This window comes from Hypanus sabinus, chromosome 10 (genome assembly GCF_030144855.1).
Source record: "Hypanus sabinus isolate sHypSab1 chromosome 10, sHypSab1.hap1, whole genome shotgun sequence".
NCBI classification, from domain to species: domain Eukaryota; kingdom Metazoa; phylum Chordata; class Chondrichthyes; order Myliobatiformes; family Dasyatidae; genus Hypanus; species Hypanus sabinus.
This window is the reverse complement of record NC_082715.1, coordinates 80048619-80075394: the sequence shown is the minus strand read 5'-3', so window position 1 is coordinate 80075394 and position 26776 is coordinate 80048619. Positions and strand designations below refer to the sequence as shown.

The following is a 26776-nucleotide window of genomic DNA, read 5'->3' as shown; positions in this document are numbered from 1 at the left end:
TCACCATAGGAAACAAAATTTCCACATCTTCTCTGTCTAGGCCTCTCAACATTCAAGAGGTTTTTATCCCCGGATCCTTCTAAATACCAGTGAATACAGGCCCAAAGCCATCAAACAATAGCCCTTTCATTCCCATAATCATCCTTGTGACTGTTCTCTGAACCCTCTCCAATGCCAACACACCAACATAGATAAGGAGCCCAAAACTGTTCACAATACTCAAGGTGAGCCCTCACCAGTGCCTTATAAAGCCTCAGCATCACATCCCAGCTCTTGTATTCTAGACCTCTCGAAATTAATGCTAACATTACATTCCTTCCTCACCACCGACTCAACCTGTAAGTCAACCTTTTAGGGTGTCCTGCACAAGGACTCCCAAGTCCCTATGCATCTCAGATTATTGGATTTTCACTGTTTAGAATATTGTCTGCACATTTATTTCTTTTAACAAAGTGCACAGCCATGCATTTTCAAAATTATCTGTCTAAGTCCTTCTAGAGTCTACCTGTTTCCTCAACACAACCTGCCTCTCTACCAATCTTTGTATCACCTGCAAACTTGGCAACAAAGCTATCATCTAAATCATTGACATATATCATACAAAGAAGTGGTCCCCATACCAACCCCTGCAGAGCACCATTAGTTACTGGCAGCCAACCAGAAATGGTTCCTTTTATTCCTACTTGCTGCCTCCTACCAATCAGCCAATGCTCTAACCATGCTAGAAACTTTCTTGTAATACCATAGTCTCAACTTGCTAGCAGCCTCATTTATGGCACCTTGTCAAAGGCCATCTGAACATCTAAATATACAACATCCACTGCATCCCCTTTATCTATACTACCTGTAATCTCCTCAAAGAATTCCAACAGGTTTGTCGTGCAAGATTTTCCCTTAAGGAAATCATCTTGTCCTGTGTCACCAAGTACTTCATAACCTCATCCTTAACAGTTAAGTCAACCACTGAGAGGCTAACTGGTCTATAATTTCCTTTCTGTTGCCTGCCTCCTTTCTTAAAGAGTGGAGTGACATTTACAATTTTCCAGTCCTCTGGCCCCATTCCAGAGTCTAATGCTTCTTGAAAGATCATTACTAATGCCTCCACAATCTCGACCGCTACCTCTTTCAGAACCCCAGGGTGCAGTTCATCAGGTCTGGGTGATTTGTGTACCTTTAGGTCTTTCAGCTTTTTGAGCACCACCTCCCTTGTAATAATAACTGCACTCACTTCTCTCCCCTCACACCCTTCAGCATCTGGAACACTGCTAATGTCTTCCACAGTGAAGACTGACGCAAAATACTCATTTAGTTCATCTGCCATCCCCTTGCCCCTGTTATTATTTTTCTGGTCTAATTTTCTAGCAGTCCTATATCCACTCTCATTCTCTTTTTTTAAGATACCTGAAAAAACTTTTCTCTATCCACCTTGATATTGTTTGCTAGCTTGCTTTCATATTTCATGTTTTCCTTCCTAATGATCCTTCTAGCTGCTTTCTGTAGGTTTTTAAAAGTTTCCCAATCCTATATCTTCCTGCGAATTTTTGCTTTCTTGTATGCCCTCACTTTTGCCTTTATATTAACTTTTATTTCCACTGTCAGCCACGGTTGTACTATCTTGCCATTTGAGTATTTCTTTGTTTTTGGAATACATCTTCGTTCCTTATTTTTCCCAGAAACTCAAGATAATGCTGCGTTGCTGTGATCTCTGCCAGCATCTCCTTCCAATTTACTTTGGTCAACTCCTCTCTCAAACTACTGTAATTTCCTTTACTCCACTGAAATATTGCTATGTCACAGTGATCACAATATGATTGAGTTCAACTTGAAATCTGATAGGGAGAAAGTGAACTGTCTCCTAAGGGTTCTTTTACCTTAAGCTCACTAATCACCTCTGATTCATTACATAATACCCAATCCAGTATAGCTGATCCCTTAGTAGGCTCAACAACAAACTGCTCAAAAAAGGCATTAAACAAATTCACTCAAGATCCATTGCCAACCTGATTTTCCCAATCTACCTGCATGTTAAAATCTCCCATGACAATCATAACATTGCCCTTTTGATATGCCTTTTCAATTTCCTGTTGTAATCTGTGGTCCACATCCCAGCTACTGTTTGGAGGCCTGTATCTAACTGCCATCAGAGAACTTTTATCCTTGCAGTTTCTTAACTGAACCCACAAGGATTTAACATCATCTGATCCTATGTCACATCTTTCTAATGATTTGTTATTATTCTTTACCAGCAGAGCCACACCACCCCTTCTGTCTACCTTCCTATCCCTCCAATACAACATGTAACTTTGGACATTCAGTTCCCAACTGCAACCATCCTTCAGCCACAATTCAGTGATGGCCACAACATCATACTTGGCAATCTGGCAATTATTCACCTTATTTCTTATACTCTGTACACTGAGATTAAACACTTTGAGAACTATATTTCCTACCCATTTTGATTCTGCATCCCTGTTGGATGCAATTTTATCGTATCATCTGCCTGCCCTTCCTGACAGTCTGTTTGCAATCTTTGCTTTTTTGCAATCCATCCTATCCTGAGTCCCTTCACCCCAGTTCTCATCTCCTTACCAAATTAGTTTAAAACCTCACCAACAGTGCCAACAAATCTGCCCATGAGAATATTGGTCTCCCTTGAGTTCAGGTTCAACCCATGTTGGAGAACAAATCAGGCAGAAAGTGATGGGACGAATGAAAGCTCAAAGACGCAGCATCCAGCAGTTTCAAGCACTGCTCCCAGAGAGAATGAAAAAACTCAATGCACTGGATGAAACTTGTAAAGCAGTGGGTGTGACAAATACTTGTAAGGCAATGGGTGTGGCAAACAGCAAGGATGGCTTTAAGGCATTTCACATGAACAGATGAGGAAGAACTGGATGGGCATTATAAACACAAGAGATTCCGCAGAGACTGTAAATATTGAGCAATAAATAAACTGCTGGAGGAACTCAGCAAGTCAGGTAGCATCTATGGAAACAGTCAATATTTCAGGCCAAGATTCTTCATCGACACTGAAGGTTTCAGCCCAAATATCGACTGCTTATTCCCCTCCATTGATGCTGCCTGACTTGCTGAGTTTCTCCAGTACTTCCAGCATCTGCAGAATAATGTGTTTATTGATGAGCATTTCTCAGCCTGAATAAAACTTTCAAATCAGACCCATGTCTAAAACCCTAAGCATCTAAGATTGGTTAAAGAATGGATAGATGTAATCCATAGCCCTGAGGTACCTGACTGAGGTAAGAACCTGAATTTAGTGCATCCAATCTAGAATGTCACCTCAATACCAGCACTGGAAATACTGCACATTGAAAGTACTCAACTTTCGGATGAGACTAATATTAAACTGAGGACCAATTGGCCTCAGCAGCAAGTAGAAGTATCCATAAATCCACGCAGGATTGAATAAAGGACAATATTGATTCCTTAAGTAGAACACATTGGTTAAATCCTGATCTACTATATTTTCTGGACCATTTAATGTCCTTCATCTGTGAATTGCTTCTGGATTTCTGATCACTGTGGAAATTGCAAAGTATAGTTGAATACTTGCTGGTCAAAAGTGCCCGTTCTGTGCTGGAGGATTCAATGACTCTCCCACCCATCTAGCTTCCCCCTCACTTGGCTTTACCTATCACCTCCCAGCTTGTACTGCTTCCCTCCCCCACCTTCTTATTCTGGCTTCTTCCCCATTCCTTTCCAGTCCCAGAAACAGCTTCAGGCCTTGCCTGAAACTTCAACTGCTTATTCCTCTCCACAGATGTTGCCTGACCTGCTGAGTTTCTCCAACATTCTGAATGTGTTATTCTGGATTTCCAGCATCTGCAGAATCTCTTGTTTATTGTTGCTAAACATGCAAGTTCTTTTTGTTTGAGGTGCCTGTTTTACCACCAGGGTCTGACTGACAACTCAGAGGCCATTTCACAGGAGGGATCCACTTACTGTTTTGCTCCTCTCCAAGGTTTACCAGAGCCTCAAGCACTTTGATTCCCTCTTGTACTGCCTGGAGTTCAGCACTGTTGATCGGTTTCTGATTCTCCACAGCTTTTAGCTTCTCAACCACCAGAGGTGCCAAGGCATGGATATATGGGGTGGCGAGTGCACGGTCTGGCTGCTGGAACACTGAGAGCAGAAGCTGGTAACATTTCTGTTGAACCTACAGAGGACAGAAGAACCACTGGGCATTATTCTGGAATATCAGGTTGTATACACATTTTTGCGGGCAGCATGGTTGCTCTGTGGCTGGCAGAACTGTATTACTGTACCAGTGACCCGGGTTCAATTTCACCACAGCTTGCAAGGAGTTTGCAGATTCTCCCCTTGACCGCTTGGGTTTCCCCCAGTTGCTTCAGTTTCCTCCCACACTCCAGAGGTTAGCATGGGTGCAACTGGGTGGCGCACACTCATTGGATTGGAAGAGTCCATTACAGTGCTTTTACAAATAAAAAACAAAAACAGGAAATGAAATTTAAAAATAAAAATTGACTTTATTTGTCACATGTACATCGAAACATAGTGAGGTGCCTCATTTATATCAATGATCAATGCTCTGAGGATGTGCTGGGCCAGCCCAGAAGTATTGCCATTGTTCCACCACCACCATAGCATACCCAAAACTTACTAATCCATATGTCTTTGGGATGTGGGAGGAAACCAGAGCACCTGGAGAAAATTGTGTAGTCCTGGGGAGAATGCACAACCTCCTTACAGACTGCGGTAGGAAATGAACCCTGATCACTGGTGCTGCAAGATGGTCACCCAGCATGTTGAGAGCAAAATAGTTCAATAGTTCACGTTGATGACTTTTCACTCAACCGAGGAAACAGTATGTAGGAAGCTGAACTGCTCCTTGAGGTGTTTTAGGATTGTGTCTGCACTTGAATGCAGATTTGGAGAAAGAGACAGAAATGGCAACATGAAGAATTACAGATGGTAAGAAATGGAGGGCAAGGAATGGAAGTGTGTGGGGGCTAAGGATGGGGAGAAAGATGAGAAATGAAACTGTGGCAGATGGTGGAAGAGTGAAGAAGCAAAAGAAAGGGAGCATAGTGGGGAAGAGACTGAGCAGCAAGAGGCAAAGGTGGTCTTGGCTGAGGATCTTGCATCAGTGAGGGCAATGTCAGGGCAGAGAACGGCACTGAACAAGGAGGTTGTAGGCCATCTTAGTGGCTAGTTAGGATGAACTTAAAAGCTCACTCTGGGACAAACAGCACTTCATTCATTTATATACATCTGAATTCTTCCACATGAATGCCAGGGTAGGAAGACATGGTGAAGAGCAAAGCATCTTCACCATGGCTTTGGAGCATACCTTTGGCTTCTGGTTCAACACAATGTGCCATGAACCAGATGCTCTAACAGGTTAGATATGTGGTAGAAGAGTAAGAGTGCGCCTGTTCGCATATCTGTAGGTCCGTCCTTCCGTGTCTCCACCTAGCTTAGCACCTTTACCTTGCTGAGGCTTTACTCTAGCTTACAAACAAGATGCGGAAGCAACAAGAACAGTAGCAGTTCAAAGACCATGGAAAGGTGTTTAGAGTCAAGCAGGAACAGAATCTAATTTGGGTACAGTTCCATCGGAAAGAAGCATTACTTCCTCTCCAGACAGAGCTCGGATTAACATACATTGCGATAAAGAGACTGGTGAAGTGCCTTACCCAGGGGTCATTGGAATTTAAAGCAGTTCTGAATCTCTCGATGCAGCCATTCTGCAGTGAAGAAATGCCAACCACCTCGTTGCTGGCAGACAAAAGGAAGAGAGCGATTGCTGTCAGCATGCTCACCTCATTTGCACTCGATTTTGATTCGTCTGAAACACAGGAATAGAACATCATGTTATGGAATTTGCAGATGAATCGAGGGGCAGATGACACAACACTCACCTTCACACCAGTTGTTTGATCAACAGCTTGTTTTACTGAGAACAGGAATCAGACATTATTTTGCACAAATTACAGTAATTAGATTAAGCTTGCACAAGCACATCAAAACATACAGTGAAACGCTTTGTTTGTGTCAACAACCAACACATTCTGAACATGTGCAGGGGGCAGCCCACAAGTGTCGCCACACTTCTGGTGCCAACATATCACGCGCACAACTTACTACCCTAAAGTATCGGTCTTTTGAATGTGGGAGGAAACAGGAGCACCTTGAGGAAACCCACGTGGTCATGGGGAGAACATCCAAACTCATTATGGTGGGAATTAAGTCCAGGTTGCTTGCCCTGTAAAGCTGCGTGTGAACTACTCCATTGCCATGCCGCCCAGCAGTATACAAATATCATGAGTCATAGAAAGTACTAGACAGAAACAGGCCATTTGGCCCATCTAGTCCATGCGGAGCCATACAAACTGCCTACTCCCATCAATCTGCATCAATCTCCATATCCATACCATCCATATATCAATCTAAACCTCTTAAATGTTGAAGTTGAGCTCACAAACACACACAAAGCCTTGCTGACTATCCTGATTCAGACCATCTCTATCCAAATACTCATAATCAGTTTCTTAGAATACCTTTCAATAACCTTCCCACTGCTGATGTCAGGCTCACTGGCCTATAATTTCCTGGTTTATTTAGAGCCTTTCTTAAACACTGGAACAACACTGGCTATCCTCCAATCCTCACCTGTCACTAAGGATGATTTAAACATCTCTGCTAGGACCCCAACAATTTCTGCACTTCCCTCCTGCAGGGTCCGAGGGAACACCTTGTGAGGCTCTGGGAATTCATCCACCCTAAATTGCCTCAGGACAGCAAGCACCTCTTCCTCTGTAATCTGTATAGAGGGCACAAAGTTGATGCCATTTTGCCTCACTCCTATAGAGTGTGTGTCCATCTCCTGAGTAAGTACAAATGCAAAAAATGCACTTAAGATCTCTCCCAACTCTTGGTTCCATGCATGGATTACCACTGTGGTTTTCCAGAGGACCAATTTCTTCCCTTGCAATCCTTTTGCTCTTAAATGCTAACCATGGAGTAATCAAGATTTTGATGAATGTAGGACCTGTCTGTTCCCAGTGCTGAGATGTGAGGCTCAGGGCAGTATACGCATCTGGACCGTAGGCTGTTCTGCATAGGGAAGTGTGACCCTGATCCTACAGTCTCTCCGATCTCCTCCCATTGGACATGAGAGAAGCTGTCATCTCTCCAACCTGCAAGCTCAAAGGTAGTGGTATTCAGCTGGTTAGCATTGAGAAATCACTTGGATGGGGAGAGCTATGTCCAAACAATGATCCAAAGTGGATATACTTTTAGCAGCAGCACGGTAGTGTAGTGATTAGTGTAACACATTTACAGAGCCAACGACCGGGATTGAATTCCGTCACTGTGTACAAGGAGTTTGTACAATCCCCTGTGGGCCTCCTCCAGATACTCTGGTTTCCTCCTACATTCCAAAGACATGCAAGTTAGTAGGTTAATTAGTCACATAGATGTTATACGGTGGCATGGGCTTGTTGGGCCAGAAGGGCCTGCTACCATGCTGTATCTCAAAAAAAATACTTGGCTTGTGTTTAAACACTAATCTGTGTTTACTGGCTAAATAGTCACCCTGAATATTAAGTCTTGACATGTTTCCCTACCCGTTGTGAATGAGATGTAATTATTGCCACGTTTTTTTCCATACTTCATCCCTCTGCTCACCTGAAACATCTCCCTCTCAAAGCACATATTTGTTGAAACAGATGTTGAAATGAGAAAGGATTTGTCATTCTCAGAGAGCCTTTCACACACGGCATCATAGAACAGTTCTGAATAGTACAGGCCCCTCGGCCCACAATGTTGTGCCAACCCTCTGATCCACCCAAAGACCAATATAACCCCGCCCTCCATTTTTCTTTCATCCACATGCTTGTTTTGGAGTTTCTTAAATGCCCTTAATGTATCTGTCTCTACCACCACTCCTGGCATTGCGTTCCATGCACCCCACCATTCTGTGTAGAAGAACTACCTCTGACAACCTCCTATAATTTCTTCCAATCACCTTAAAATTATGCCTTCTCATATTAATCATTTCCACGTTGCTGGCTGTCAATTGTATTGGTGCTGCTTCATGCACCACACTGAGCTTATGAATTTTGCCTCCAACTTCAACCCTGCCCTTAAATTCACTGGTCCATTTGATACCCTGCTCCCCCTTCTCCATCTCTGGAGACAAACTGTTGATCAACATCTTTTATAATCTTACTAATTTCCACAGCTATCTTGACTATACCTCTTTCCGCCCTGTCTCCTGCTAAAATGTAATTCCCTTTTCTCAGTTCCTTCGTCTCTCCCTCATCTGTTCCCAGTATGCAGCTTTCCATTCCAGAACATCTGCGATGTCCCCCTTCATCAAAGAACATAGTTTCTCTTCCTCTACCATTGATGCTGCCCTCACCCACATCTCCTCCATTTCCCAAATATCCATGTTCACACATCTTCCCGCCATCTTAACAGTGATACAATTCCTCTTGTCCACACCTACCACCCCATCCAACACATCATCCTCCGCAATAATCTCCCTCCATTCTCTTATCCCTGGAAACGCCAAAGTGCCTATTCACCTCCTCCCTCACCTCCACTCAGGGCCCCAACAGTCCTTCCAGGTGAGGTAACACTTCACCTGTGAGTCTGCTGGGGCTATTTATTGTGCCCGGTTCTCCTGGTGTGGCCTCCTCTACATTAATGAGGCCCATCATAAATTGGGGGAACTGCTTTGTCGAGCACCTCCTCTCCATTTACCAAAAGCAAAACTTTCTGGTGGCCAAACATTTTAGTTCCCATTCCAACATGTCGGTCCATGGCCTCTTCTTGTGCAAAGATGAAGCCACTTTCAGGGTGGAGGTGGATCACCTTATATTCCGTCTGGGTAGCCTCCAACCTGATGGCATGAACATCCATTTCTTCCAGTTAAAAAAAATCCCTCCCCTCTCCTCTTCCCCACTCTGGTCATCTCTTCCCACCTGCCTATCACCTGCCCCAGTACCCCTCCTCCTTCCGTAAGATCGAGGAGCAGAATTAGACCATCTGGCTCATCGGGTCTGCTCTGCCATTTTATCATGGCTCCTAGCCCCAATATCCTGCCTTTTCCCTGTATCCCTTCATGCTCTGCCCAATCAAGATTCTATCAATCCCTACCTTAAATATATGCAAAGATTTGTCCTTCACAGCTGCCTGTGGCAACGAATTCCTTCTCTCCTATGGTCCACTATCCTCTGCTAACAGACTCCCTCTTCACCAGCCCTTTACCTTTTCTACCCATCTGGCTTCATCATTCACCTTCTAGCTCAGAATTAGAGAATATGCCTTATAAGGAAAGGTTGAGTGAGTGAGGGCTTTTCTCTGAACTCAGTCTCCCAACTAATGAAAGCAACACACCATAAGCCTCCTTAAACACCCTACCATCTTGTGCAGCAAAGTCTGAGGAATCTAATTCATTCCACATTACATGTCCTACCTGGTTTGGAATATTCCAAGATGGAAGCCAATGAGCTGCAGATAAGATTTTTCCACTGTTTGTGGATTTGATCTGATTTGGCCAGCGGAGAAGTGATGATGGTTTTGATACCCTGCAGGGCTGCACTGGCTGGGACTGACATGTGGCTACCAGTTGAATTCATAGCCGTCTCTCGCAGCACACCCGTGATCAGGAAAAGAATTGTGGGGAGTACTGTCATACTTCCTGGGAAAATGGAACCAATACAAGCCATTAGTAAACCTATCACCTCTCAGCTATTCACTTCATCCCCCTAACCCCACCCACCTACCACCTTCTCCCTCACGTTCTCACCCATCACCTTCAAGCCTGTACTCCTCCCCCCTTCTTCTCTTTTCCTTTCCAGTCCTGATGAAGGACCTTGGCCCAAAAGCTTGACCGATGTGGAAATAAACAACATTTTAAAGTGGCTTATTTTGCTAAGTAAAATTAGGTCAAGACAGCAAAATTATCCTTAAGATATTTCTATCCAAAGAAATAACAAAGGTTAATCACTGGAATCAACTGGAACATTACTGCCTACAGCTACCAAGTCCTCAGTTTGCAAAGATGTTGTGGAAAATTATTATTAGTTTAAATGAGTAACAGGGCAACAATCCAATTGAATTCTTTCTTTTCCCCTAAGTATCAGAATTTCACACAGTAGTACATCAGACCACCGAGCAGAAGATTTGTATAGATAGCTTCCACCGTCAAAAGAATTCACTCAGTCTTCACTATTAAAGTGAAAGCTGAGGTTCTATGATAGCTGGTTTGTCTCTTTATCAGGTCACATTGGAGCTCTGCTCCAGACTGGAGCCTATAATTCAGTCAGGTGCACTTTTCTCTATGATCCATCATGATCTAAAGCATGGTACTCTGGTGGGTTCATAAATTACAGGGGATTATTATTTATTCTCTTATTTTATTTAGAGATATATAGAATCAAACCAATGAGCCCGTGCCACCCAATTAACCTACTAACCTATATGTCTTTGCAATGTGGGAGGAAACCAGAACACCCAGATGAAACACACATCATGGGGAAAACGTACAAACTCCTTACTGGTAAGAGCAGAACTGAACCTCAAGTAGCTGTTCAGGTGAAAACCACAAGTTTAAAGGAGAGTTAGGAAAATGATAATGTGAAGAGCAGAGAATGGAAAGGGATTTGCTGAAACACAAATACCAGCACAGAGACATGATGGGCTGAATGGTTTCTTTGCTACAAATTGTATGTAGTTCTATACATAATTGAAACTAGGTTTAATTATGAACACAGAGAGGTCAGGTGAAAGATGATAAGAAGTTAAATTTCACATTAAACAGTAGTGCAGCCATTACCATAAGACTATTAGAGTGCCAGCAACCTGAGTTCAGTTTTGCCGCAGTTTGTAAGGAGTTTGTATGTTCTACTCGTCACTGCACGAGTTTCCTCTGGGTGCTCCGGTTTCCTTCCACATCCCAAAAACAGTTGGGTTAGTCACATGGGTGATGTGGGCTCAATGGTTGGAAGGACCTGTTACTGTAATCTATCTCTAAATAAGGAAGATAATTACACACCTGAGGATCACTGTGTTTGTTACCATGGTGTTCTTACCTGAAGGAGAACACAGCGATGGCAAATCAGCCAGGATAGAGACAGTGATGGCAATGAGCTGGGCACTTTCCTCTGACATAGGCGTTGTCTTTTGAAGAACGTGACTGGGAGAGTCGGTCACTTTAGGATTCAGTTGTGGGAGGTGTCGTACCAAGATGAACATGAGCAGCTCCAGGGCAGCAAACACAATGGATTTACCAGGAATCAGACCCCCGGTCTTCCCTCCTTCCCCTAGAGTGATCAGCGAGTCCTCCTCAGGAACATTGTCCTCCTCTACAAGACCACCATAGTCACTTTCAATAAAGTAGCAACTTTGAAACACATTAACAACAGCTCCAGACACCAGCCCCTGAAATGCTATTAACCCTGGCTGAAGAAAGGGGGTGGGGGGAGGAGAACTAGAAAAGAGCAACATTCCCTCATTTAATCAATAGACTACTTATAAATGTGCTAACAAAGTACAGAAATGGCATTTTAGCTTAAAAGTGCTCAGGAATAAACATTTCAGTTCTGTTCAAGTGACTATGGAGATAAACGCCTTGGAGAAGAATGGTCCAGATGCTTTTTCCCTGGAAAATGCATCTTGGTAAACTCCTGACTGCCTCCTTTGCAGTAGTGTGCATTAGAAAACTAGATATATTGCATCTGTACAGTTTCCCCATTTCCCCACACACACCCCGCTAAAGATCAGTTTTCACCAGCTGGAGTTCTATGTAGTCCCACCAGCTGAAGAGAGCAGAGCTTAGTTATGATGGCGCTAAACGGCGATTCCGTTGCTTGCATCTTTGGAAACAGCTCTATTTCCATTGTTAATATCTCTATTTTTCCCTTTCAGGGTACTTTTGAAGACCCTGACCTGGAGTTACACACTGGCTTTGATTCTTTGCAGGAATGGGACTCCCTGTTGGGATTTCTTGTCTGGCCGTTATTTGACATGCCAAGGATGCAGCCTAAGAGCTTAGCTCACCTTCGGAGGGTCAAGATTTCATGGCTCTGGGGAGGGGCAGATCAAAGGTTGGTATCCTGGCAGATCGGTGTGTCATGGGAGTCAGAAGATCTCTGGGTGTGTGCCCAGAGACCCGAGATCTTTGGTCACAGAGCTCGGAAAAAGTGACGCAACGGACTTTTAACATCGTAAACCAGCAAGTTGTTTGTTATGTCTCCCCTCTCACTGTGAACTGGAGACATCTCTTTCTCTGTTATTAGGGAGAGAGAGAGAGCCTGTGGTATTCGGGTGAATAAGTAGTCTTTGGGGTATTGCAAGTCTATGTCTTCACTGTACGCTTGAGTGCTCAGTGGTGGGTGCTGATGGGGGAGGGAGGATCGCTGCTTGCTGCCAATTACGCTCAGGGAGGGAAGGGAGCTGGGGGGACTTCGGGGTTCTAACATTTAACTGTCATTCATTCTTTGGAGTCACTCCTCTGTTTTTGTGGACAGTTGCAAAGAAAAAGCATTTCAGAATATTTATTGTATACATTTCTCTGACATTAAATGCACCTTTGAAACATATGAAATATTCATCTTCCAGCAGACAGACAACACAGTCGATCACACAAGATTGCAGAAATAATTTTTTGGTCTAACTTACCATGAACTTTTTTCACCAGGCCTTGAAGGTGGTCCTGAGCAGCTCGAATTGTCTGCTGTATAACCATAGTCACTTGTCGTTGAACAGAGGGAGGCCCACAAGTTAATAAAAGACGGTGCAATACATTAAAAAGCTCAACTATGAGCAGCTGGAATAGAAGAAAGATACTGTATTTTTAAAGATTATTTAGTGATACAGCAAAGTAACAGACCATTCCAGCCCAATGAGCCTGGACCTCCCAATTATTTCCATGTGACCAATTCACCTGCTAATCCATACATTTTTGAAATGTAGGAGGAAACTGGAGAATGGGTAGCAAATCCATGCAGTGATCTGGTCGCCTCATTATAGGAAGCATGTGGAAGCTTTAGAGACAATGCAGAGGAGATTTACCAGGATGCTGCCTGGATTGGACAGCATGTCTTATGAGGATGGGTTAAGTGAGGTTAGTGGAGGATGATGAGAGGTAACTTGGTAGTGGTGTACAAGATGATACAAGGCATATATAGAATGGACAGTCAGCACCTTCTGCCAGGGCAGAAACGGCTAATATGTGAGGGCATATGTACTTTTAAGGTGACTGGAGTAAAACATTGGGGGGGGGGGGTGGTTGGGAGGGATTAGTGGGGGATGGTCAGCAGGGGAGTTGGGGGGGTGTGGGGGATAAGGAAATGGGGGATGGGGGCATGGAGAGAGTATGGACATGTCATTGTAGGCAGTCACTATTTTTTTTTCAGAGTTATGACATGGTAATAGGCCCTTCCAACACAATGGGTCTGTGCTGCCCAATTACACCCATGTGACCAATTAACCTACTAACCATGGCCGCTGGTGCTGTAATGGCATTCTGTTAACCATTGCACTACTGAGCTTTCCAAGGTAGCTTTGATAGTTCCAGTGCCACCCGAGGTTTTTCCAAGTCAGCCTCAGAAAGCTATGGGTTCAAGTTGCATTCTGGAGACTGGAGCCTAAATCTAGGCTGACAATCCCGAGTTACTACAGCATTGTCAGTGGTCTAGTCTTTCAAGTGAGATTTTAAATGTGTCCGCCCTCTCAGGTTTCCAAAGCAGCACAGGAAAGTTTTCCAGGTATCTTGATCAACAGCTACTCCTCAATCAACATCTCAAAAAAAAACATTTCACAACCTGTCTTGCTACTCTTCATGGTACCTCACTGTGAATTTCCTGCAAATCTCCTACATTCCACATTTGCTACAATTGTGAACATACTTTGATCCGAGACCCTCTATTCCTTTCCATAGTTGCTACCTGACCTGCTGAGCTGAATCAGCACTTCGTGTGTGTTAATCCAGATTTCCAGCATCTGCAGGATCTCTTGCACATAGCAAGATGAACAAACCCTTATATTCTACACTCTTGAGTGATGAAGGCCAGTATCCCAGGTGCATATGCTGCCACTGTGGACATGGCGTACAAAGTCCCTCTGTTCCTAAATACTCACTAACTTTCATTGTGTATCTAACAGACCTTCCCAGAATACAGCACCTTATATTTATCAGGATTAAAGCTAATCAGCTATTGCTCCAGCCAGTTTATCTGCAAACTAAGTCTACCAAGAACACCAATTCTCTCATCATCTGCAAGTATACTTATAACTCTTCCTAAATTCATATCCAAATGATCATAAACACCAAGGTTCCTTGTGGTATACCACTAGTCAGAGCGTTCCAATCAGTGAAGCAATTTCTCACCATCCTTACATCAAGCCATCTTTGGATCCAATATCACTTGCTTGGATCCACCCAGCTCTAACCTTTCAGACGAGCTTCTCTGTGGGATGTAGCTAAGTCCATGTTGTCTACGTCAACTGTATTGTCCTCGTCAAAATAGTTTTTTTTGTTACACCCAGCCCCTATGTTTCCTTATTTCACCAGAGTTGATGCCCCTCTGCAATTCACGTTCCAAGAATTGGATTTCCTCACTAATTCTCTTCAGTACCCTTCCTACAGAATTTCCCCTCCCCCCAAAACACTTGCTAAGCTGAGCTTTAAGGCACCATCCTGATAATACGCTCTTGCACATTCCATGATAGTCGCAATTCAATAATGTCAGGAGGAACTTGACTCCTAACATAGTGAAAGCAAATAGTGGTCTGCAGACACATACTTAGAATGGAAATAGATGTTTTGAAGCACCAATAAGATCTCATTGAAACCCATTAAATCGTGTAAGGCCCAACTCAGGGGTCCCAACCTTTTTTTACACCATGGACTAATACCATTAAGCAAGGTATCCGGTGACCCCAGGTTGGGGAGCCCTCATCGAGACAGAGGGAATGTGGAGAGGTTGTTTCCTATGGTGGGGAATCTTGGACCAGAGGGCACAGCCTCAGAATAGAATAATGTCCCTTACAAACTAGCCAGGAATATAAAGGATAGCAAAAGCTTTTTTAGGTATGTGAAGAGAAAGAAGATAGTTAAGAACAATGTTGGGCTCTTGAAGAATAAATTGGGTGAAATTGTTATGGGAAACAGAGAAATGGCAGAAGAATTTAGTAAGTACTTTAGATCTGTCTTCACTAAGGAAGACACAAGCAATCTCCCAGATGTATGGATGGGCCAAGGACATAGGGTAACAGAGGAAATGAAACAGAATGACATTAGGAAGGAAACGGTGTTGAGTAGACTGATGGGACTGAAGGCTGACAAATCCCCAGATCCAGATGGTCTGCATCCTAGGGTACTAAAGGAGGTGGCCCTGGAAATTGCGGATGCATTGGTAATCATTTTCCAATGTTCCTTAGATTCAGGATCAGTTCCTGAGGATTGGAGAATGGCTAATGTTATCCCACTTTTTAAGAAAGGAGGGAGGGAGAAAACAGAGAACTATCGTCCTGTCAGCCTAACATCAGTAGTGGGGAAGATGCTAGAGTCCAGTATTAAAGATGAAATAGTGGCATATCTAGATAGCAGTGATAGGATTGGGCCGAGCCAGCATGGATTTACCAAGGGTAAATCATGCTTGACTAATCTATTGGAGTTTTTCAAGGATGTAGCCAGGAAGTTAGACAAGGGAGATCCAGTGGATGTAGTGTACCTCGATTTTCAGAAGGCATTTGATAAGGTCCCACATAGGAGATTGGTGGGTAAAATCAAAACTCATGGCATTGCGGGGAAGGCATTGACATGGATAGAAATCTGGTTGGCAGATAGAAAGCAAAGGGTAGTGGTGAATGGGTGTTTCTCGAAATGGCAGGTGGTGACTAGTGGGGTGCCACAGGAGAATTCAGGGTGACTTGGATAGGCTGGGTGAGTGGGCAAGTACTTGGCAGATGACGTTTAATGTGAATAAGTGTGAGGTTATCCACTTTGGGAGTAAGAACAGGAAGGCAGATTATTATCTGAATGGTGTAAAGTTAGATAAGGGATAAATACAAAGAGATCTAGGAGTCCTTGTTCATCAGTCACTGAAGGTGAATGAGCAAGTGCAGCAGGCAGTGAAGAAGGCTAATGGAATGTTGGCCTTTATTACAAAGGGAATTGAGTACAAGAGCAAGGAAATCCTCTTGCATTTGTACAGGGCCCTGGTGAGACCACACCTGGAGTATTGTGTACAGTTTTGGTCTCCAGGGTTAAGGAAGGATATTCTGGCTGTAGAGGTAGTGCAGCGTAGATTCACAAGGTTAATTCCTGGGATGTCAGGACTGTCTTACGCAGAGAAGCTAGAGAGACTGGGCTTGTACACGCTGGAATTAAGGAGATTGAGAGGGGATCTGATTGCAACATATAAGATTATTAAGGGATTGGACAAGATAGAGGCAGGAAATGTGTTCCAGATGCTGGGAAAGTCCAGTACCAGAGGGCATGGTTTGAGAATAAGGGGTAGGTCATTTAGGACAGAGTTAAGGAAAAACTTCTTCTCCCAGAGAGTTGTGGGGATCGGGAATGCACTGCCTCGGAAGGTAGTGGAGGCCAATTCTCTGGATGCTTTCAAAAAGGAGCTAGATAGGTATCTTGTGGATAGGGGAATCAAGGGATATGGGGACAAGGCAGGAACCGGGTATTGATAGTAAATGATTAGCCATGATCTCAAAATGGCGGTGCAGGCTCAAAGGGCCGAATGGTCTACTTCTGCACCTATTGTCTATTGTCTATAAACAGAGATGAGGAGAAATTTCTTTAGCCGGATGGTGGCGAATCTGTGAAACTCATTGCTGAACAGCTGTGGAGGCCAAGTCATGAGGTATATTTAAAATGGAGGTTGATAGGTTCTTGATTATTAAGGGGGTCAAAGGTTGTGGGGAGAAGGCAGGAGAATGGAGTTGAGAGGAAAAATAAATCAACTGTGATGGAATGGCACAGCACACATGAAGGCCAAATGCTTGGACTACTCCAACTCCCTGTATACTGGGATTAGTCAGTCGTCCCTGTCCTGTCTGCAACTGGTCCAGAATGCCGCTGCCAGGCTCCTGCCAGGTGCCCATTAAGAGGGACCATATTACTCCTATCCTGGCCTACCTCCACTGGCTGCCAGAATGGTTCAGAATTGATTTTAAGATTCTTCTGTTTGTTTATAAAGCCCTAAGTGGACTGGTTCCCCACCCCCCACCCCCATATCACAGACCTTCTAACCCCTTATTTTACTTCCAGGTCCCTCAGGTCAGCTGACTTGGGCTCCTGGCTGTCTCGCAATCTAAACTTAAGTTCAGGGGTGACCGCACCTTTGCTGATGTAGCCCCTAGACTGTGGAACAGCATTCCCCTCCCTATCAATTCTGTTCCCTCCATTGACTCTTTTAAATCCAGGCTCAAAACTTACTTTTATTCACTAGCATTTGAATTCTCTTGATGTGGCTGATTTTTTGCCTAGGCCCTTGTGTTGTTGTTTTTTGCCTAGGCCCTTGTGTTGTTGTTTTTTGCCTAGGCCCTTGTGTTGTTGTTTTTTTGTGCCTATAAGCTGTTTGCCTTATTGGTTATGTTTGTGTTTCTTGTATTTGTGATTTTAGCTTTCTGCTCTGACCTGTACAGCACTTTGGTCAACGTGGGTTGTTTTTAAATGTGCTTTATAAGTAAATTTGACTTGACTTGACTCGTGGTCTTATTCTCCATTTTGTTCTGAACATGTTCTCTCGCAAGAACCTGCTGTTTATGGGCACATACCTGGAGGACTGGAAAGGAAGGGGGAAAATGCCAGAATAAAAAGGTGCAGGAGGGGAAGAATAACTAGAAGATGACTGGTGAAGCCAGGTGGGTAGGGAAGGTAAAGGGCTGGAAAAAGAGGAATCTGATTGGAAAGGAGAGTAGACCACAAGAGAAAGGGAACGGGGGGCACTAGGGAGAGGTATTAGGCTAGAGTGATAAAAAAAAGAGGGGAGGGAAAAGTATTTTTACCAGAAGGAGAAATGGATGTTCATACCATCAGGTTGGAAGCTACCCAGACAGAATATAAGGTGATTCTCCTCCACCTTGAGTGTGGCCTCATCTTGGCACAAGAAGCGACCAAGGACCAACATATTGGAATGGGAATGGGAATTAAAATGTTTGGCCACAGGAAAATTCCACTGTTGGGGCTTAACAAAGTGTCTCCCAATTTACAAATAGATACACCATTGCAGAAGAGGCTGCATTGCAAGCACTGGATACAATAGATTCACAGGTGAAGTGTTGCCTCACCTGGAAGGACTGTTTAGGGCCCTGAATGAAGGTGAGGAAGGAGGTAAGTGGGCAGGTGTAGCACTTTGGCAGGGATAAGTTCTGGTAGGGAAATTAGTGGACAGGGATGAATGGACAAGAGAATCATGGAGAGATCCCTGTGGAAAGCAGAGAGTGGGGAGGAAGGTAAAATTGTGGTTAGTGGTACGATCCCTTTGAAGATGGCGAATGTGGTGGAGAATGATGCTTTGTATGTGGAGGCTCATGGGATGGTAGGCGAGGACAAGTGGAACTCTGTCACTGTTACACTCAGTCGCTACCCCAGGAAGATGGAATGAGCGAGGATGTATGGGAAATTGAGGACAGCATAAATGGTGGAAGAAAGGAAACTCCATTCTTTAAAGAAGGACATCTCTAAAAGGAAAATATCATCCTGGAAACAGATGCGGCAGAGACGAAGGAACTGAGAGAAAGGTATAGCTTTTTTTTTAAAAGCAGGAGACGGTGGGATGAGCTATAGTCAAGATAACTTTGGGAATCAGTAGGATTATAAAAGACGTCGGTTAAAAGTTTGTCTCCAGAGATGGAGACAAAGAGAAATCAAGAAAGGGGAGGAAGGTGACAGAATAGAACCAAAGGAATTCATCCAGGACAGGGTTGAAGTTCGAAGCAGTTGATTAAATTATTGAGCTCATCATGGGTGTGTGAATCAGCACCAATGCAGCCATCAGCGTTGCAGAGGGAGAGATGGGAAGCATTACCGAAAATGGACTGTATAACATAGCCACCAAAAAGACAGGCATAGCTGCGACCCATGTGCGTGATAATGACTACCCTCGAGTCTGCAGAAAGTGTTGAGGGCAAGGACCAGTTTTGCTAAATGGAGGAGGGTGGTGGTGGAGGAGAACTGGTTGGTTCTTTTATTGAGAAAGAAGCAGAGAGCTTCAAGGCCTTCTCAATGGGGGAATGTGTTTTACTTATTGACAGAATGTAGACTAGACTGACAAGATCAAATTCTTTCTCCATCAGCTTCAATCTACATGCATAATCTACTACTTGGTCTCAACCCCAGTGAGCACAGGATAGCAACAAACTGCACCATGATTCAGTACAACATCGACTTAACCCCACAGGGTAAACAGCACAATCAGGAATTAACACTGCTTGCCATACAAACATCATACCGGGTCTTCTCCAATGTATGTTACTGCACACGGGGAGTCTAGCAAAGTGCAAAGAGCCTTCAGGCAAGATGTAACATGTTCCAGAGGGTTTTCAGGCCGAGGCGAGCACAGGAACTCAATACTAATACCTGAAATGACAAGACCAAAATTCTTTATGTTCTTAAATTACAAAACCTATTTTTGCCCACATTGACCTAGACACCCACACGTATCTAGCAAAGGAAAGTTTTCTCTTCTGAACTATTGCTTTAAAACTTTAGTAAATTGGTACCGGAGATCATTGGCAACATTCTGTGAGCTGCACAAAGATATCTAAATACACGTTAAAATATACCTCTTTCAATTTACTCTCATTGCAGTCTGCAGCATGTAACTCCCCTCTAAGAAACATACTTTTAGAGCAACTTGATGATCTACAGTTCTCACAACTGTCTGAAGAACTCAGCAGATTTGGCAGACCACAGTACGTGCACTTGCAACACTGTGTGTCAGGCAGCGGTCAGCAGCACTGGAGCTCCACAGGGGACTGTCCTGTCTCCCTTTCCCTTCATCATCTACACCTCAGACTTCAACTACTGCCCAGAGTCTTGCCATCTTCAGAAGTTTTCTGATGACTCTGCCATAGTTGGATGCATCAGCAAGGGAGATGAGGCTGAGTACAGGGCTATGGTGGGAAACTTTGTGACATGGTGCGAGCAGAATCATCTGCAGCTTAATGTGAAAAAGACTAAGGAGATGGTGCTGGACCCGAGGAGGGCTAAAGCACCGGTGACCCCTGTTTCCATGCAAGGGGTCAGTGTGGACATGGTGGAGGATTACAAATACCTGGGGATTCGAATGGACAATAAACTGGACTGGTCAAAGAACATTGAGGCTGTCTACAAGAAGGGTCAAAGCCATCTCTATTTCCTGAGGTGACTGAGGTCCTTTAACATCTGCCGGACGATGCTGAGGATGTTCTACGAGTCTGTGGTGGCCAATGCTATCATGTTTGCTGTTGTGTGCTGGGGCAGCAGGCTGAGGGTAGCAGACACCAACAGAATCAACAAACTCATTCGTAAGGCCAGTGATGTTGTGGGGGTGGAACTGGACTCTCTGACGGTGGTGTCTGAAAAGAGGATGCTGTCCAAGTTGCATGCCATCTTGGACAATGTCTCCCATCCACTCCATAATGTACTGGTTAGGCACAGGAGTACATTCAGCCAGAGACTCATTCCACCGAGATGTAACACTGAGCGTCATAGGAAGTTGTTCCAGCCTGTGGCCATCAAACTTTACAACTCCTCTCTCTAAGTGTCAGACATCCTGAGCCAATAGGCTGGTCCTGGACAAAATCCCACTTGGCATTATTTACTTATTATTATTTAATTATTTATGGGTTTATATTGCTATATTTTTTCACTATTCTTGGTTGGTGTGACTGTAACGAAACCCAATTTCCCTCGGGATCAATAAAGTATGTCCATCTGTCTGCCTGACTAGGCAGATACAGCATTGTTAAGCGGACGAAGGTTCATCACCATGGTCAGTTGTGGTGGTTTTGTTGAATTCATGTTCCCCCAACTTGGAACACCTAATAGTTAAATGCTGCCCCATCCATTTACTCATGGAGTTCTCAGCTGCGATTCTTACTGCAGTTTACAAACCAGTGGCTGACGATAATCGAGCGCTCACAATACTACAACGATGCAGTCTACAAAGAAGAAACAGTCTGTCCCAATGCATTTCAAATCCTAGTCGAAGATTTCAACCAGGCTTGTTTGAAGAAAACCCTTCACAATTACCGTCAGTATATAACCTTTAGCACCAGAGAACCCAACATACTGTTCTACTAAGATAAGGAATGTCTTTCATTCCATGCCCAGATCACATTTTGGTAAATCGAATCACTTGGCTATCATCCTCAGACTTGCATTCAGGCAGAGGCTAAAGAGCAAAGCTCCAGAGATTAGAACAGCAAAGAGGTGATAGCTGGAGGCAGTTACGGGATTGCTTTGAGTCAGCGGAGTGGGCTGCGCTCACGCACTTATCTAGGGATCTGAATGAATAAATCATGGTTCTAACAGACTTTACTAAAACAGCTGTAAACAAGTGTGTCGCTACAAAATCATTCAGGGTCTTACCCACTCAGAAGCCCGAGAGAACCATGAGATCTGAAATCTGCTGAGGGCTTGATCAAGTTTGGTGACCAAGAAAATTATGAGAGGTCCAGGTATGATCTCTGGAAAGCCACCTTAAGGGCAAAATGGCAATTCAGGACCAAACTTGAATCAATGAAGGATGCTCGACCTTTGTGGCAGAGCTTGGACACTATTATCTCTTATGAAGTTAAATCAAATGACAGCAGGGCTTCACTTCCAGATGAGCTCAATGGCTTCTATGCTCACACTCCTCTTCAAAACATGGAGGAAGCATTACAAATTCCTACATCCCCGGGTGATCTTATGGTATCAGTCTCTGAAGCTGATGTGCAAGCAGCCCTCAGGAGGGTGAGCCAATGAAGGACATCTGGCCAAATACTAAGGACCTGCGCTAATCAGTTGAGTGGTGTGATCAACTGAGTGATCATTTGAGGGAAGATCCTGCCTTACCAACCTATTGGAATTTTTTGAGGTAATCTCAAATAAGATTGACAAGGTGAAGGCTATAGATGTTGTGTATTTGGAATTTCAAAAGGCCTTTGATAAGGTGCTGCATAAGAGGCTGCTTAATAAGATGAGAGCCCATGGAATTACAGGAAAGATATTGGAATGAGTGGAGCATTGGCTGAAAGGCAGAAAGCAAAGAGTGGGAATAAAGGGATCCTATTCTGGTTGGTTGCCGGTTACTAATGATGTTCTGCAGGGGTCGGTGTTGGTGCTGCTTCTTTTTACATTGTATATCGATGATTTAGATTATGGATTTAATGGTTTTGTGGCTAAGTTTGCGGATGACACCAAGATAGGTAGAGGAGCAGGAAGTGTTGAAGAAACGGAAAGGTTGTAGAGAGACATGGTCAGTTTAGGGAGAGTGGGCAAAAAAATGGCAGGTGAGATACAATGTTGAGAAATGCACGATTGTACATTTTGGAAGAAAAAATAATCGGGCAGATTATTTAGATGGAGAGAAAATTCAAAAATTGGAACTGCAAAGGGACTTGGGTGTCCTCATGCAGGATACCCTAAAGGTTAACCACCAGGTTGGATTGGCAGTAAGGGAAGCGAATGCTATGTTGGTATTCATTTCGAGGAATAGTGTATAATAGTAAGGAGGTGTTAATGAGGTTCTATGGGGCACTGGTGAGACCTCATTTAGAATACTGTGGGCAGTTTTGGGCCCCCTATCTTAGAAAGGATGTACTGATGTTGAAGAGAGTTCAGAGAAGATTTACGAAGATGATTCCTGGAATGCAGGGGCTAACATATGAGGAGTGTTTGTCAGCTCATGGATTGTATTCATTAGAGTATAGAAAAATGACAGGGAATCTCATAGAGACATTTCAAATGTTGAAAGGGTTGGACAGAGTAGATGTGGAAAGGCTGTTTCCCTTGGTGGGTGAGTCCAGGATAAGAGGGCACAGTCTTAGAATTAGAGGGTACCCAGTTAAAACAGAGATGAGGAGAAATATTTTTAGCCAGAGGGTTGTGGATTTATGGAATTCGTTGCCACATACAGATGTGGAGGCCTGATCATTGAGGTGTTTCAGTGATAGGTATCTAATTAGTCAGGGTATCAAGGGATATGGGGAAAAAGCCAGAAATTGGAACTAGATGGGAGAATAGTTTAGCTCATGGTGGAGTGCTGGAGCAGACCCGATGGGCCGAATGGCCTACTTCTGCTCCTTTGCCTTGTGATCTTGTGTGTTCACTGAGATCTTTAACCTCTCACTATGGCAGTATGTGGTACCCACCTGCTTCAAGCAGGCTTCAATTATACTGGTGCCCAAGAAGAGGGTGGTGACTTGCCTCAATGACTAATGCCCAGTAGCACTTACATTCACAGTGATGAAGTGTTTTGAGAGGATGGTGATGAAACATATTAATTCCTATCTGAGAAACAACTTAGATTTACTCTAATTTCCCTACTGGAGCAACAGGTCCATAGCAGATGCCATTTCATTGGCACTTCACTAAACCTTGGAACATCTGGACAGCAAAGATGCATACATTAGGATGCTCTTATCAACTACAGCTCAGAATTGAATACCATCATCCTCTAAACTAATCAATAAATAAGCTCCAAGTCCATGGCCTCAATACCTCCTTGTACAACTGGATCCTGGATTTCCTCACTTGCAGTCAGTTCAGATTGGCAACATCTCCATCACAATCTCTATCAGCACAGGTGCACCACAGGCTATGTGCCTAGACTCTGCTCTATTCTCTTTATACTTAGGACTGGGTGGCTAAGCACAGCTCCAGTGTCATATTCAAGGTTGCTGATGACACCGCTGTCGAAGGCTGAATCAAAGGTGGTAATGAATCAGCATATAGGAGGGAGATAGAAAATCTGGTTGAGTATTGTCATAACATTCAATGTCAGCAAGACCAAGGAGCTGATTATAGACCTCAGGAGAAGGAAACCAGAGGTCTATGAGCCAGTCCTCAGAGGTGGGGAGGGTCAGCAACTTTAAATTCCTAGGTGCTATTATTTCAGAGGACCTGTCTTGGCTCCGACACTTAAGTGTAGTTATGAAGAAAGCTCAGCAGCATCTCTGTTTCCTTATATTCAGCTTGACATCTATCTCAGGAAAACAGTATCCATTGTCAGGGACCCCCATCATCCAGGAAATGCTATCTTCTTGCTACTACCATTAGAAACTTTCAGGAACAGTTACTACCCCTCAACCACAGGCTCTTGAACCAAAGGCGATAACTTCACTCACCCTATCTCTGAAATGTTCCCACAACCAATGGACTCACTTTCAAGGACTCTTCGTCTCATGTTTTGATATTTATTGCTTATATATTAAAAATTCTTTTTTGTATTTGTAGTTTGTTGTCTTCTGCACTCTGGTTGAATGCCCTGGTTGGGCAGTCTTTTACTGATTATGTTGTGGTTACTATTCTATAGATTTATTGAGTATGCCCACAAGAAAATGAATCTCAGGTTTGTATATAGAAACATATATGTACTTTGATAATAAATTTTTCTTTGAACTTTGAAAACACCAGTGGTATAAGATTGAAAGAGTGCAGGAAAAATTTACAAAGATGTTGTTGGGACTTGAAGACCTCAGTTACAGGGAAAGCTTGAATAGATTAGGATGTTATTCCCTGAAGTGTAGGAGAATGAAGGGAGATTTAATGGAGGTACATAAAATCATAATGAATGTTGATAGGTAAACGTAAGCAGGCTTTTTTCACTAAATTTGGGTGAGACTAGAAGTAGATATCATAGGTTAAGGGTGAAAGGTGAAACAATTAAGGGGAACATGAAGGAGAATTTCTTCACTCAGAGGTTGGTAAGAGTGTGGAATGAGCTGCCAGCAGAAATGGTGGATGTGGGTTTGATCTTAATGTTTAACAGAAGTTTGGGCAAGAGGGATGAGGGCTTAGGTCTAGGTGTGGGTCAATGGGACTGGGCAGAATAACAGCTTGGCATGGACTAAATAGGTCAAAGTACTTATTTCTGTGCTGTGGTGCTCAATGACTAGATCTCCAGTTTTGGCAATGAGCTAGCTTCTGAATGATTACAGTCAAATCTGCTACAACATGCTTACTGAAGAAGGGGAGCTCCAGCATTCATCTTCTATCCCCACCCCACCCCACTCACCCAGTTACATTCAGCTTTTGCCCCACATTTCTTACAGCTAGAGCAGTGCACAGAAAGTTCAGGACCTTCTTACCCTCAGTAATGGGAGTAAAAAAATACAGATGTTGAAATGAGGAAAAAAAAAACTCCGGAAATGTTGGAAACTCAGTAGTTGCAGCTGCATCAGTTGAAGGAGAAACAGTAAACATTTCAGATCAAAGATCAAAATTCAAAGTAAATTTATTATCAAAGTATGTATACATTACTGTACACTATCTCGAGTTTCATTCTCTTACAGACATTTACAGGGAAAAATACTAAGAATTTTTGAAAAACAATACAAAGGACTGACAAACAAAATGTACACAAGACAAATTGCAAATAAAAATTATACTGAGAACATGATCTGTAAAGAGTCCTTGAAAGTGAGTCTGTAGGTTGTAGAATCAGTTCAGAGTTGTGGTGAATGAAATTATCTATGCCAGTTCAGGAGCCTGATGGCTGCAGGATAATTAAAAGTCCAAAATTATGAAAGTATTTAATTAAGTGGCAAGGTGGCAGGTTCAAGGTAATATCTGTGAAAAGCACCAGAAATCACAAGACATAGGAGCAGAATTAAGCCATTCAGCCCACTGAGTCTGTTCCACCATTCTAAAACAGCTGATTTATTATCCCCCTCAACCCCATTCTCCTGCCTTCTCCCCAAAATCTTTGATGCCCAAGCAAATCAGGAACTTTGCTAATTAAGACCTTATCAAGCTTCAAGCAAGAGAAAATCTGCAGAAGCTAGAAATCCAAGCGACACACACAAAATGCTGGAGGAACTCAGGAAGCCAAGTTCGGCCTGAAATGTCGACTCTACTTTTTTCCATAGATGCTGCCTGACCTGTTGAGTTCCTCCAGCATTTAGTGCATATTTCCCCTATCACGCTCCGCTTTAAATATAAGTCAATGACTTGGACTCTACAGCTGTCTGTCAAATAATTCCATATTCACCACCCACTGCTACAGAAACCCATCCTCATCTGTTCTCAAGGGGTGTCCTGAGGATTTGTTTGAAAAAAAGACATTTGTTAGAATGTAGAATGCACTGCCTGAAAGGGTATGTGAACTGGATTCAAAAGAACTTTGAGAAACAAATCATATATACGTCTGCAGCAGAATATATATGATCTATAGGGATATGAAAGGGTGTTGGGGCCTATCTAAAAGCTTCCTCAAAGTGACTGCACAGGCATGACCAACGTAATGATTTCATGGTTCAATGATGCAATGATAAGATGCAGAAGATAATCTGAGTTAATAAAAAGTTGCGTTGTCCTACGCACACTGGCTTACCAAAAATAAGATGGAGACGGTCTGTGTTGATCGCCTGCAGTGTTTTGGGTGAACCTCCAGATGTCTGATTGAGAAAGGTGCCTGTCTGGGTTTTCTGCCCAGTGTGAACTGCAGGCTCGTGTACAATAGTGAACCCAGTGCTGTTCAGCCAAAGTGCTACCGCGTGCAGAATTGGAGCCCACGAGGTGCGGTAGTGTAGCCTGGCACTGTCGATTGTTTCTGGGGTATAGAAGGCTCCTCCT

The 26776-nt window shown here is 43.5% G+C and overlaps 1 protein-coding gene across 4 annotated transcripts in view; it reads right to left on the bottom strand.

Moving 5' to 3' along the window:
* The window catches only part of heatr5b (HEAT repeat containing 5B), a 139940-nt gene that overhangs the window by 1790 nt on the left and 111374 nt on the right, over window positions 1–26776 (bottom strand). For all 4 annotated transcript variants that reach the window (XM_059982182.1, XM_059982183.1, XM_059982184.1 and 1 more), the window contains 7 exons: window positions 26535–26774; window positions 19464–19591; window positions 12670–12817; window positions 11082–11354; window positions 9464–9688; window positions 5676–5827; window positions 3961–4174 (listed from right to left, as the gene is read on the bottom strand). In XM_059982182.1, coding sequence (XP_059838165.1) covers window positions 3961–4174; window positions 5676–5827; window positions 9464–9688; window positions 11082–11354; window positions 12670–12817; window positions 19464–19591; window positions 26535–26774 — 1380 coding nt within the window. The remainder of the gene's footprint in view (window positions 1–3960; window positions 4175–5675; window positions 5828–9463; window positions 9689–11081; window positions 11355–12669; window positions 12818–19463; window positions 19592–26534; window positions 26775–26776) is intronic.